This window comes from Heterodontus francisci, chromosome 12 (genome assembly GCF_036365525.1).
Source record: "Heterodontus francisci isolate sHetFra1 chromosome 12, sHetFra1.hap1, whole genome shotgun sequence".
Taxonomy (NCBI): domain Eukaryota; kingdom Metazoa; phylum Chordata; class Chondrichthyes; order Heterodontiformes; family Heterodontidae; genus Heterodontus; species Heterodontus francisci.
In genome coordinates this window covers 109,473,458-109,487,043 of record NC_090382.1, presented here as the reverse complement: position 1 = coordinate 109,487,043, position 13,586 = coordinate 109,473,458, and the positions used below count along the sequence as shown (strand labels likewise).

Sequence of the window (13,586 nt, the reverse complement as noted above, 5' to 3'; positions counted from 1 at the left end):
CAGGCAGTTTATTTTGTTTGCCTTGTCTCTCTCTCCCCCACATGCATGTTAAACCAAGACCCCATCTGCCACCTCAGGTAGATCTAAAAGATCCCACGGCACTATTTGAGGGCAGAGGTGGTTTCTCTGGTGTTACTGGCTAATATTTATTGCTCAACCAACATGACGATAAAACAGATTATATGGTCATCATCAGATTGCTGTTTGTGGGAGCTTGCTGTGTGCAAATTGGTTGCCACGTTTCCTAAAACAGTAACAACACATCAAACTTTACTTCATTGGTTGTAAAGTGCTTTGGAATGTCCTGAGGGCAAGAAAGGCAGCAGATAAATGCACTCTTCTCAAACAATACTTTCATGTTGACTTTGAGCTGTTGTGACTGTACATACACTGGAAAATGTACCCGCCACTTTATATGCAAGGTCCCACAATCAGGTGTGAGACCTATTCCCAGAGAATCCTTTAACGTGCACCTGAACCAGACACATGTAACTTTGGTTAACTACCTTATCCAAAGGATGGAACTTCCTGCTGTGATCCCACCTTGGACTGAACTGAGTCATATTTTATTTATTTTTTACCTAGTGAGCTGTTATGACCTGGAATGTGCTGCCTGAAAGGGCATTGGAAACAAATTCAATAGTAGCTTTCAAAAGGAGATTAGAGAAATACTTGAAAAGGGAAAACGTACAGGGTAACAGGGAAAGAGCAAAGGCGAATGGACTAATGGGATACCTCTTTCAGAGAGCTGGCACGGATGATGGGCAGAATGGTTCCTTCTGTGCTGTATGATTCAAAGCCCAGTGCAGGGTGCGGGGCGTGGGGGGTATAATCTTATCCTGGCGGCAGAGGTTTTGACTTTGTGGGAAACAGACGCCGAAATCATGGCATCGCCTCTTTTCCAGAAGGCCAGCCAAATTTAGTGCCAATTAGGCACTTAACTGGAGAGTGGCAGGCCTTCCATAGGATTTAGGACTCCATCGCTGGAGGTCCCACTCTTGGTAAGCTGCTGGCCAATCAGTGGCTGCTGCTATAGCCGTAGTGACCAGACGGCGGCACTGGGAACAGGCTTATGGTAGGTCAGGGCAGGAAAGGTCTTGTGGGGTGGGGGTCAGCAGCAAGGGCAGGAGGGCAGCCCTCAGCAGGACACCTCCCCTTTCCTGATTGCTGGGTCCCTCCTTCAGGCACTGTGCCTTTGAATGAGGACCCGCCCCACTCCCCGCCCCCACAACCCTCTTGGAGCCGGGAAGCAGCCCACACGGTTTTATGTGCCGTGCTTCCCATGTGACAACAGGACTGCCCGCTGCATGGATAACTGCAGCTGCGGCAGGAAAAGGCCTTTAATTGGGGATTAATTATCCATTTAATGGCCTCAATTGGCGGCGGGCGGGAATGCCGTTCACTGGTCTCCCCCTAAACTTCGGTGGAGGCGGGTTGGTGGCTGAGTCACCCACCCACCCCCCACCATCCCACCCGATTTTATACTCTCCCTGCCTCCAAACCTGCCGTGGGGTAGAGAATAAAATTCCACCCTCAGACGGTAGCTTCAACCCACAACCTTTTAGAAGGGAGAGAGGTTAACTTTGAAACAGAATATAGCAACAACACTCATAAGGGAGCTGGACAAGATTCTGAGGGTGGCTAACATAACTATGCAGGTCACTGGGGGATGTTACACAGGCACAATGACCTCCTAAAACTTGTTTGATCGGCAGGTGGTGGGTGCTGGAAGGCAATTTCCAAGAGTTTGGCTAAAGGATATTTTTCTCTGCCGTCCCCAGGTAATTTGTACGGCTGATTGGGAGAGAGTGGGGGGAATTGGGGTGATGGTGCGTAGGTTACACCATTCCAGTAATGGTCAGTCTTGGTGGAACAACTGCTCTTTACTGTATACAACATATGGTAAATCCCACTGAAAAGAAATCAATTCTCTCAAGTTGCAACATTGCCTAGCCTGACTGTAGTTGATCCCAAGCAGCCCAACTTGGACACGCTACAACAGAGACCAGGCTACAGCTGTGGGAAAATCAGCTGAGCTGCACGAAATCAGATAAGCATTGTTCACATACAATACCAACAGGTCAGGGCACTGTGCACAGCTTGGAATAAAAGGCAAAGTGGCGAGTCAGCTTAACCAGAGATGATATCAAGCTTCATCAATAGTAATGAGCTCAGGTTAAGGCAATAAGGTTTACTGTGTATCTAACTTGCCATCGTAACTGGGGGAGATAGAGATACTGGCAGAGAAAACAGAGGGTGGATGGTTTGACTAGAATCATACAGCACAGGAGCCTATTTGACCCATTGTGACACTACTAGCTCTTTGGTAGAGCTATCCAATTAATTCCACTCCACCCTGCTCCTTCCCCTTGCTCTGCAAATCTTTCCTTATCAAGCGTCCAGATCATAAATTGCTGCATTGAAAATTTCTCATCTTCCCTCTGGTTCTTTTGTCAATTATGATAAATCTGTGTGTTCTGGTTACCTGATCTTCCTTCCAATGAAAACTAATAGATGGCTTTCAAAGAGTCAGCACAGGTGCAATGGGCCAAATGACCTCCTTCTGTGTTGTAAGATTACTAGGCAAGATTTAATAGAAGTATTTAAAATTATGAAAGTCTTTAAGATTAATTGGGACAAAATGGAAAAACTCTTTCAAAAAGCTGGCAGAGACACGATGGACTGAAAGACGACCTTCTGTGGCGTATGATTCTAATATTCCGTGGCAAAGGTACAGCACAGCAGTTACACAGCTGTACATCTTGCCCAAGGTTACCAACAAGCATAATTAATTTAACGAGGAACTGACTGGGGACACTGGAGGGTATAGGCCCATAGTGATAACCACATCCGTCAGCGCTAATTGGCATCCTCACTCAAGAAGGGCTTCAGGATGGCTGGTGTGGAACATAAAACAAAACAAAAAGTCTACGTTACAGTCGGGTTAAGTTTGAGCGTGGGGATGGGGCACATTATCGGGGTGGAACACAAGGGAGCTACACTCTCTATCTGCCTGTGTTATAGCTCGACCTGGGAATGCTTGATGGCGACACTGCGTGCCTGAAATGGGAACAGTATGTTCGTTCATTGGTGTCATCACCTTCCCAGAAGGTTGACTATCATGGATCTGCACCTCTGTCCTGTGCTGCCCTTACACATTCTACAAAGGTCAACTGCATCCAGTCCATTATATCCATTATCTCCTCTGATTTCCTCTCCCACATCTTCCGTCGATCTTTCCTTCCAATAATTGTCTGTCTATCTTCTGCTCTAATATGACCGAAGTATCTTTCTCTCTCTGATGTTATGCACTAGTTCCTCAGCAGTAACATACCTTATGTTTTATTTTGTGCCAACTAAACTAAGAGGAACTGGCTACTTGAGAAACTGTGTAATACGCTCAAAAGGGGCTATGGGCAAAGGGCAGGGGGTGTGGGACTAATTGGATAGTTCTTTCAATGAGCTGGCACAGCCAAGATGGGCTGAATGGCCTCCTCCTGTGCTGTGGGATTCTACATATCTAAAGGGAAAAACTGCAAATGGAAATCTGCAACAAATAGAAATTTGGGGAATATACAGCAGTCCCATGAGCATCTGGAAAGAGAGAGGGAGGTTTAATATTTTGGTGCAGACCATTCATCAGAACTGTTCTCACGATCAAATGATTAATCTTGGATGTTGACGGTCTGCTTTCTACAGTATTTCTAATTTTTTCTGAATTCCTTCCCTGATCTACACCAGCGATTTCAACATTGAATAGGATGGGAATAGAGGGATACGGACCCCGGATGTGCAAAAGGTTTTAGTTTAGACAGGCATCATGATTGGCGCAGGCTTGGAGGGCCGAATGGCCTGTTCCTGTGCTGTACTGTTCTTTGTATTACTAGGGTCCAAGAGTCAGTGCTGTAGATCTGTGAATTTAACCTCTAGGTAATAACCGTAGCCCATGGTTCCTTGTAACACTGGCCACAAAAGTTGCACAACACTCACACTTTAATCCATTAAATATCTCGACTAATTTAATATTTTAAGGTTTTCTACCCACAAAGAACAGATACAAATGTAAAGAGCTCAAACTCTACACAGACAATACACATGGATTTCTGTTACAAGCCTTTTTTAAAATTTCTCATTCCCAAACAGATTCATCACAAGCCCCAGAAAAATTCAGCTGTTTCAAAATGAACGTCTTTGCAAAAATCACTCCCTCCTCCGTATTTAATCAGGATGGGGTGGTCAGTCTTTGTAAAGACCCTTTAAACATTGGAAGTTACAATGAACTATTGCTGCTCTTTCACTGATGCAGATGGAGAAGTCAAAGAAGTGTTTTGGCACGTCACGCACAAATCGCTGCCGTCAAGCAGTCAAAAATCATGGAATGTAGGAACGGCAACACCACTCCAGCCTCAGTACTTGGGTCTCTTCACCTCAACACTGTGAAACGAAACAGACAGTAGGTTTAATCTTCCACATCTCAGCGAATGAAAGACACAAACTACTGATCTCCCAAAAAATATAACATGGTTCAGGAGTACATGGACTTAAAAATCCCTGGGTTGGGGATGAGTGGGACCACATATAAGAAAGTGGAGTTAAGGCCACAATCAGATCAGCATTGATCTTATTCAATGGTGGAGCAGGCTTGAGGGGCCGAATGGCCTAGTCCTGCGCCTATTTCTTATGTTCTTATGTAATAGACAATGAAATTATTAAATATCTAGATGAATAATAAATAATTTGAAGGAATCATCACAGTCAAGTTTTACAAAATCAGAAAATGACATCTGACAGAAATAGCAAGTGATATATCACCCCAGTTGGTGTTGAATATTGATGAGTACGAGCAATGAGCAGGATAGTGGGAGTTGATTAGGCGGCTCAAATGGATAAATACACAGGCACGGATCAGATGGGTTGAATGGCTTATCTGCCCTAAAAAAATTCAAGAAATTCCTAAACATTAATATTCAACTGGCATTCAAAGGGAACCTGGATAAATACATGAGGGAGAAAGGAATGGAAGATTATGCAGATAGGGTAAACTGAAGAGGGTTGAGGTGAGGCTTGTGTGGAGCGGAAACACTGGCATAAACCAGTTGGGCCGAATGGCCGTTTTGATGCTGTGCATTCTCTGCTGTGACCATCCTGCTACTGCTTTTATAGAATACATTTTCATATTGAAATGAATATTCATCAGATTAGAACTGTACATACGAACATATGAATTAGGAGCAGGAGTAGGCCATTCGGCCCCTCGAGCCTGCTCTGCCATTTGGGTAAGAATACGGCTGATCTGATTGCGGCCTCAAGTCTACTTTCCTGTCTACTCCCACACCCTTAGACTCCCTTGTCAAATCAAGAATCTATCTAACTCAGCCTTAAAAATATTCAATGACCCTGCCTCCACTGCTCCCCGAGGGAGAGAATTCCACAGACTAACGACCTTCAGAGAAAATTTTTTTTCTCATGGGAGACCTCATTTTTATACTGTGTCCCCTGGCTCTCGCCTCTCTCATAAGGGGAAACATCCTCTCATCATTCACCCTGTTAAGTTCCCTCAGGATCTTATATACTTCAATATGATCACCTCTCATTCTTCTAAATTCCAACGGATACAGGCCCAACCTGTCCAACGTTTCCTCATAAGATAACCCCTTCATCCCAGGAACCAGTCAAGTGAACCTTCTCTGAACTACTTCTAATGCAATTATATCCTTTCTTAAGTAAGGAGACCAAAACTGCACACAGTATTCCAGATGCGGTCTCACCAATACCCTGTACAGCTGTAGCAAAACTTCCCCACTTTTAAATTCCATTCCCCTTGCAATAAATTACAACATTCCATTTGCCTTCCTAATCACTTGCTGTACCTGCATGCTAATGACTCACGTAGCCAACTGCAGCATTCTTGTGCCAATAGTGATCCACAAACAGTAGTGCAATGAATAATGTCAACATTTAGTTAACAGAATTGGTTAGGGGATGAATGTTGGCCAGGACGTAGTAAGAAATCCTACTCCAAATAATGCTATGGGATTTTTAACTTTCACCTGAAACAGGGAGATGGAATCTCACTTTAACGTTTCATCCAAAGAGCAGTATTTCTGACAACATAGCATTCCCCTAGTACTGCAGCGGAGTGTCAGTGTAGATTATGTGCTCAAATCCGCAACTTTCCGATTCTGACTAGGAGTCAGAACTGAGCCAAAATTATAAAATGCCTTTTACTTTTCCAGTGTTAGGGGTTTGGTGTCAGCCATGACTCAGTAGGTAGCATCCTTGCCTTGGAATCAGAAAGTCGTGGGTTCAAAACCCACTCCACAGACTTGAGCACATAATCTAGGCTGATATTTTGGAGGTGCTGTCTTTCGGAAAGGTCGCCAAACAAGAGCCGTCTGCCCGCTCAGATGGATGTAAAAGATCCCATGGCACTATTGGAAGAAAAGCTGGGGATATATCCGCAATGCCCTATTGAGGGATTTTTTTTTTTATTTGTTCATGTGATGTGGGCGTCACTGGCAACTATGTTGTCAGAAACTGGTGAGCCACCTTGTCAAGAGCAATTGGGGATAGACAACAAATGGTGGCCTTGCCAGCGATGCTCACATCCCATGGATGAATTTAAAAAGAACATTATCCTTTAGCCTAAACCACCAAAACAGATTATCTGGTCATTACCGCATTGCTGTTTCTGGGAGCTTACTGTGCACAAATTGCAGCATTTCCTACTTTGCAACAGTAAGTTCACTTCAAAAGTACTTAATTGGCTGTAAAGTGTTTTGGGACGTGTGTTGTGAAAGACACTATTACTGTAAGTTCTACCTTTCTTTACTGATGAACTCATGAATTACCAGGAATACAACACTGAGAAATCATTATCTGAAAATGCTTTTTTAAAAAAAAAAAATAAGTGTTTTAGATACACAAACAAATATTTTTGATTCTTTGAAAGGGATTTTGTAACATACTTCTGGCAAAAGGAACAAATCTAGCATCTTTAAAGGACAGACACATTAAATCTTATTTTAAGGCTTTCGCTGATGGGAATGCATAGCACAGAACACAAAAGGTCTGAGACTAAATCCTCGGGCTGTGCTGAGATAGCCAGGGCAGCACCAAGGCTCAGAAATGACTGCAGCACAGCCAGGGTGCCTGCCTCTATCACGATCCAGTGACTGCAGTTGCACACTATTTGAAGCAGACTAAGAACACTGTGGGTGGGGGCGAGAGCGCACGACGCAGTGGAATTAGTTTTCAACTGATTTGACAAACAGCTGGCACAGATATGAGCAGGCCGAACAGTCACCAACTGCAGTGCAAACCTCTATGGTCCTATCCAGCAAGCTGCAGTAAAGTGCGTGTGCAGGCGGTGTGGAATCAGGCTAGACTGTGATGCCACCCGTTGTTAAGGTCTGAAGTTCTGTTAATGGATGATAAATACCTGGTAGTTCAAGATAATAGGGTGAACAGGTGTTATGTGTTAATTAGTTAATTGTATTCAGGTGTGTATATGAGCTAGCCAGCACTGGCTGTGGGTGGTGTTTGGAGGGCAGAAGTAAGCTCTGTGACAAACAATAAACAATCTCCACCAAAGCACCCTAGTCTCAGTGTCTTCTTCACAAAAAGGCTTGGAAGTTTCTCTAACACCCATTGTCGAAAAGCTCGCCAACATTGCCACAAACAATAACTACAAAAGGGAGTCCACCACGAGTTAGCAGCTTAAGGGCATGAGGTGATGAAAAATAGAATTGTTTAAGGAATGACACCACCACTTACCCATCCGCCTCCAACTTCTTTCGCTTTTCAATGATCTGGAAGTGAAACAAAAGGATGTTTGTAGTCTTTCTTTTTGTAGCGTTCTCTAAAGAGGTGACGTTACACCTTCAATTGAAAATACAACTGATGTGAACTGATCTGGTGCCTGCATATCTATTCTTATCCACAGGGATTACTAGAACGATAACAGGAATGAGGGACTAAGGAAGTTATGCTAAACCTTTATAAATCATTGGTTAGGTCTCAGCTGGAGTATTGTGTCCAATTCTAGGCACTGCATTTTAGGAAGATCGCCAAGGTGCAGAGATTTACTAGAATGCTACCAGGAATAATAGACTTCAGTTATGTGGAGAGACTGGACAAACTGGGATTGTTCTCCATAGAACAGAGGTTATGGGGGGGGATTTCACAGAATCAAAGAAACTTACAGCACAGAAGGAGGCCATTTGGCCTATCGCGCCTGGGCTGGTTCTTTTAAAGAGCAGATGTGCTTAGTCCCACATCTCTGCTTTTTGGCCGTAACCCCATTTCTCATCCTCAAGTCCAACTCCCTTTTAAAATTGTTAATGGAATCAATGTTTCAGGTAACAAGTTCCAGATCCTGACAACGCTCAGTGGAAAAAGAGGTGTTCAAAATAATGTAGTGTTTTGATAAAATACGGAGAAATTGTTTCCACTAGCAGAAGAGTTGGTAACCAGAAGAAACAGATTTGAGATAATTGGCAAAAAAAAATCTAGGGGAAGAAATGCAAATTAAAAAAAAACGCGAGTTGTTGCAATCGGGAATGTGCTGCCAGTAAGGGTGGTAGAAACAGATTCAACAGTAACTTTCAAAAGTGAATTGGATGGATACACCATTGAAAAAAGGAAAAAAAAATGCAAGGCTATGGGGAAAGAGCCGGAGCAGTGAACTCTTTCAAAGAATCAGCATGGACATAATGGGCTGAATGGCCATCTTCTGAGCTGTGAGGTCCAATGATCCATTCACACAGGATATGAGTGAGTGTCTCAGTTCTGCTGAGGATGGTTGTGATTTAAATAGACCAGTCCTCTGTATTGAAAAGCAAACGGTTTCTGCAGCTTCAGCCTCTTATCTGAAAGACTCATCAGTGATGTTGCAAAATCTATGGAGTGATTTGGAAGTTGGGAGCTTTGAGCCAATCACTTGATTAACAAGTGGAGGAATTTGACTGAAGTTTGTTGCTGTGGATTATGTCAAAAGGTGGGATAATTGGTGAACACAAGAGGTCTACAACAACCGACAGAAAGACCTCTGCTCATTAATTGAGGGGAAAATGGGATGGCCGAGTCTAAAAGAAGCCACCAAGGAAATACAAAAGCCTATGACAGATAGACATAACAATTCACCAGAAACATTAACCCTCCCTCCCCCACCCCTCTCCACAGATGCTGCCTGGATGCTTCCAGTGTGTTATTGTTATTTTTTGATTAATTTCAGATTTCCAGCCAGCGCTTTCTTTTCTTAGAATGCCGAGCAACCTCGCTGGGCGTAAAGTTGATACCATCAGGCACGTTGGTCAGGTTACATTTGGAACAGAACTGAAGAGTATTTTGAGGCACAATGGGAGGCACCCAAGCCCAGAAAACGAGGCAAAAGGGCCACAAGGCTGACCCCCAATGCCAGAGGCTATATGAAAGGTTACACACAGCACCAAAAGGCAGAGAATGTTTGGTATATACTTGAAATATGAAGAGCTAAACTGGAATGCTATTCTGAGTTCACTCAGAACTGTGGACAAATAGTCACACAAAAGGCCGTCAGGAAAGAACGCAAGGACTTGCATTAAATCCATTTAACCAAATATGGACTGAGAAAATACAGGGAATGTGCAGTAACTTTATATCCTTTTATAGTATTTTCCTATAGGACCGGCTTTGCAATGTCCTGCATGTACACAGATGGAAGAACTGGGAGACACACAGCAACCCCGTAACAACTGGTCACTCCAGAAACTGGATTCATATCCACACTGCAATAAAAGGCAATTCATTAACCCACCACACTATCCAGCGCTCCTCCTCACGTATTAAATTACAGATCATTGTAATTTTGGTAAAATATTTTATGCATTGTTCACTCTAGAGGCAAAATATTTGAGCCAACCACACCAATTGCAAACAGAAATGCTCTCTGCCTGTGTTTTGCCGACCTGAGCTACAGGTTTCTACCACTGGAGGGTTGGAGGGGGATCACATACCGCACTGATCTTCTTCCACTGACGGTCCAGTTCTGCTTTCTCATTTGTTTCTTTGAAACGTCGGGTTTTACGTCCCTCAGACATCTTGATACCGTACTGGAAAGCAGCTCTGGAAAGAGACAGAGAAAAAATAATTTCCATTAAAGTCAGCTTAAAGAAAAATACATCAAAACTCAATAAAATATATCAGTTGCGTGCCTCCTTACTGACAGTACAAACATGGAAGACTGACTTGATATTGGAGGTGTCAGCCGTAGTTCAGTTAGTAGCACTCTCGCCTCAGTTAGAAGGTTGTGGGTTTAATTCCCACTCCAGAGACTGGAGCACAGAATCCAGGCCGACACTCCAGTTTGGTACTGAGGGAGTGTTGCACCATCTGAGGTGGATGAGACGTTGAACCAAGGGTCCCGACTGCCCTGTTGGCATAAAAAATCCCACGGCACTACTGGAAGAACAGCAGGAGAATTCTTCCCAGTGGCCAATATACATCCCTCAAATAAAATCAGTAAAACAGATGATCTAGTCATTTCTCTCACTGCTGTTTGTGGGACCTTACTGTGCGAAGGTTGGATACTGCATTTCCTACATTACAGCAACATCTACGCTTAAAAAGTACTTCCTTGGCTATAAAGCGCTTTGGGACATCCCGAGGTGGTGAAAGGTGTTAAGGAATCATAGACTGGCTACAGCATGGAAGGAGGCCATTTGGCCCATCATGTCCATGGTAGCACTTTCCAAGAGCAAATGGTTAGTCCCACTCTTCCACCCTTTCCCCATAACCCTACAAATTTTCTCCCTTTAGGTACTGATCTAATTCTCTTTTGGAAGCCATGATTGAACCTGCCTCCACCACACTCTCAGGCAGTGCATTCCAGATCCTAACCACTCACTGCGTAATCAAGTTTTTCCTCTCATCACTGTTGGTTCTTTTCCCAATCACCATAAATCAATGTCCTCTTGTTCTTGACCCATTTGCCAATGGGAACATTTTCTCTCTAACTATTGTCTAGACCTCTCATGATTTTGAACACCTCGATCAAATTTCCTCCCAGCTTCTCCAATCTATCCACGTAATTCAAGTCCCTTATCCCTGGGACCATTCTTGTAAATCTTTTCTGCACATTCTCTAAAGCCTTCACATCAATGATTTGTGCACATATACCCCCAGGTTTCTCGGTTCCTGGACACTCCTTTAGAATTATCCCCTATATTGCTTCTCCTCATTCTTCCTACCAAAGTGAATCACTTTGCACTTCTCTGCATTAAATTTCATCTGCCATGTGTCCGCCCATTCCACCAGCCTGTCTATGTCCTGTTGAAGTCTATAACTACTCTCCTCACAGTTCACAATAGTTCCAAATTTTGCATCATCTGCAAATTTTGAAATTGTGCCCTGCACACCCAAGTTCAAGTCATTCATATTTATCAAGGAAAGCAGGGGTCTGAGTACTGACCTTTGGGGACCTCACTGTATATCTTCCTGCAGTCTGAAAAACAGCCATTCACCACAATTCTGTTTCCTTTTATTCAACTTTGCTGACAAGCCTATTATGTGTCACTTTATCAAATGCCTTTTGGAAGTTCATGTACACATCAACTGCATCACGCTCATCAACCCTTGCTGCTATTTTATTAAAAAATCAAATTCATTAAACATGATTTGCCTTCAACAAAATCTGTGCTAGGAATGCAAGTCTTTCTTTCATACATTGGCACAACGCTTACTGCGGGGAGGGGCAATGGTTATATGGAAGGGGAAAGCATGAGAAGGCCAGAGACATTTGCATGAATTTGCTCAGTGCCTGAGAGCTTGGATGCAAATACGTCAAGCTGAGACTTAGCAGCTTCCAACATGAAGAAAACATGACTCTTGTTCAAATTTCTGACACATCTGCCTGAAGAAGAACTCCCAGGTAAGGTAGAATCGTTGCACCTCAGAAGCTGTGAGGTGTCCAAACGTTTTGTCTTCACAGGCTGCAGAGATGTAGGGGGGAGTGGGTGCGAGTGGGCATGAGCCATATAAAACTTCATTCAGCATTCTCTGAATTTGGATATTTATCAAGCTGCTGATACAGATCCTTTGTGTACTGACAGGATTTAGTCAATGAATCAACAGCTTTTCCAAGCCTTGAGATACCCATTTTCTTTCTAGAATTCATTTTTGGGCTGTGGGTGTTGCTGGCAAAGCCAGCAGTTATTGCCTAACCCTAGCTGGTCTCAGCAGATGGTGATGGGCCTTTTTCTTGAACTGCTGTAGTCCAGGTGTTCGAGGATTTTGACCCAGTGTCAATAAATGAAGAGTAATTTACAGTCAAGTCAGGATGGTGTGTGACTTGAAAGTGATGGTGTTGCCACCCACTTGCCCACCTTGTCCTTCTAGTTGGTAGAGGTCACAGGTTTCGAAGGTGCTGTTGAAGTTGCTCAGTGCATCCTGTAGATGGTACACACTGCAGTCAAGGTATGCCAGTGGTGGAGGTAGTGAATGTTTAAGGTGGTGAATGGAGTGCTGATCAAGCAGATTGTTTTGTCCTAGATGGTGTTGAGCTGCTTGAGTGTTGCTGCAACTGCACTCATCCAGGCAAGTGGAGAGGCTTTTGGGAGTCAGGAGGTGAGCCACGTGTAGTACACAGCCTCTGGCCCGCTCTTGTCACCATGGCATTTGCGTGGTTGGACCAGTTTGGTTTCTGGTCAATGGCAATCCCCAAGATGTTGACGGTGTAGGATTTGATGATGGCCATTGAATTTCAAGGGGAGATGGTTGGAGATGGTCATTGTCTGGCATGAATGTCACTGGCTATTTATGAGATCAAGTCAGAAATGGTGTCTGGGTCTGAGCAGAACATAACAAGAAATGAGAAATGTAAGCTCAAACAGAATGAACTTCCAATGGCCATCTGTGACCCATGGCCTGAAGTTATGGATGCCCTATGGCTACCATGCTCAGCTCAGTAATCTTCCGACTCACTTTATAACTCTGATGGCAACCTTCCTTCAGCAATCAGTAAGGTGATGAACCTTCTGAAAGCATCGTCATAGAGTCATACAGCACAGAAACGGGCCCTTCGGCCCATCGTGTCCGTGCCGGCCATCAAGCACCTAACTATTCTAATCCCATTTTCCAGCACTTGGCCCATAGCCTTGTATGCTATGGCATTTCAAGTGCTCATCTAAATACTTCTTAAACGTTGTGAGGGTTCCTGCCTCTATCACCTCTTCAGGCAGGGCGTTCCAGATTCCAACCACCCTCTGGGTGAAATTTTTTTCCCCTCAAATCCCCTCTAAACCTCCTGCCCCTTACCTTAAATCTATGCCCCCTCGTTACTGACACCTCCGCTAAGGAAAAAAGTTTCTTCCTATCTATCCTATCAAAGCCCCTCATAATTTTGTATACCTCAATCATATCTCCCCTCAGACTTCTCTGCTCTAAGGAAAACAACCCTAGCCTTTTCAGTCTCTCTTCAGAGCTGAAATGCTCCAGCCCAGGCGACATCCTGGTGAATCTCCTCTGCACCCTCTCCAGTGCAATCACATCCTTCCTATCGTGTGGTGACCAGAACTGTACACAGTACTCCAGCTGTGGCCTAACTAGTG

The 13,586-nt window shown here is 43.9% G+C and overlaps 1 protein-coding gene across 1 annotated transcript in view; it reads right to left on the bottom strand.

Moving 5' to 3' along the window:
- Positions 1-3,992: 3,992 nt before the first annotated feature.
- Positions 3,993-13,586, bottom strand: part of ik (IK cytokine) — a 62,492-nt gene continuing 52,898 nt past the window's right edge. The window contains exons 18-20 of the mRNA XM_068044077.1: positions 9,996-10,104; positions 7,777-7,811; positions 3,993-4,434 (exon numbers count right to left, since the gene is read on the bottom strand). Coding sequence (XP_067900178.1) covers positions 4,407-4,434; positions 7,777-7,811; positions 9,996-10,104 — 172 coding nt within the window. The 3' untranslated portion in view covers positions 3,993-4,406. The remainder of the gene's footprint in view (positions 4,435-7,776; positions 7,812-9,995; positions 10,105-13,586) is intronic.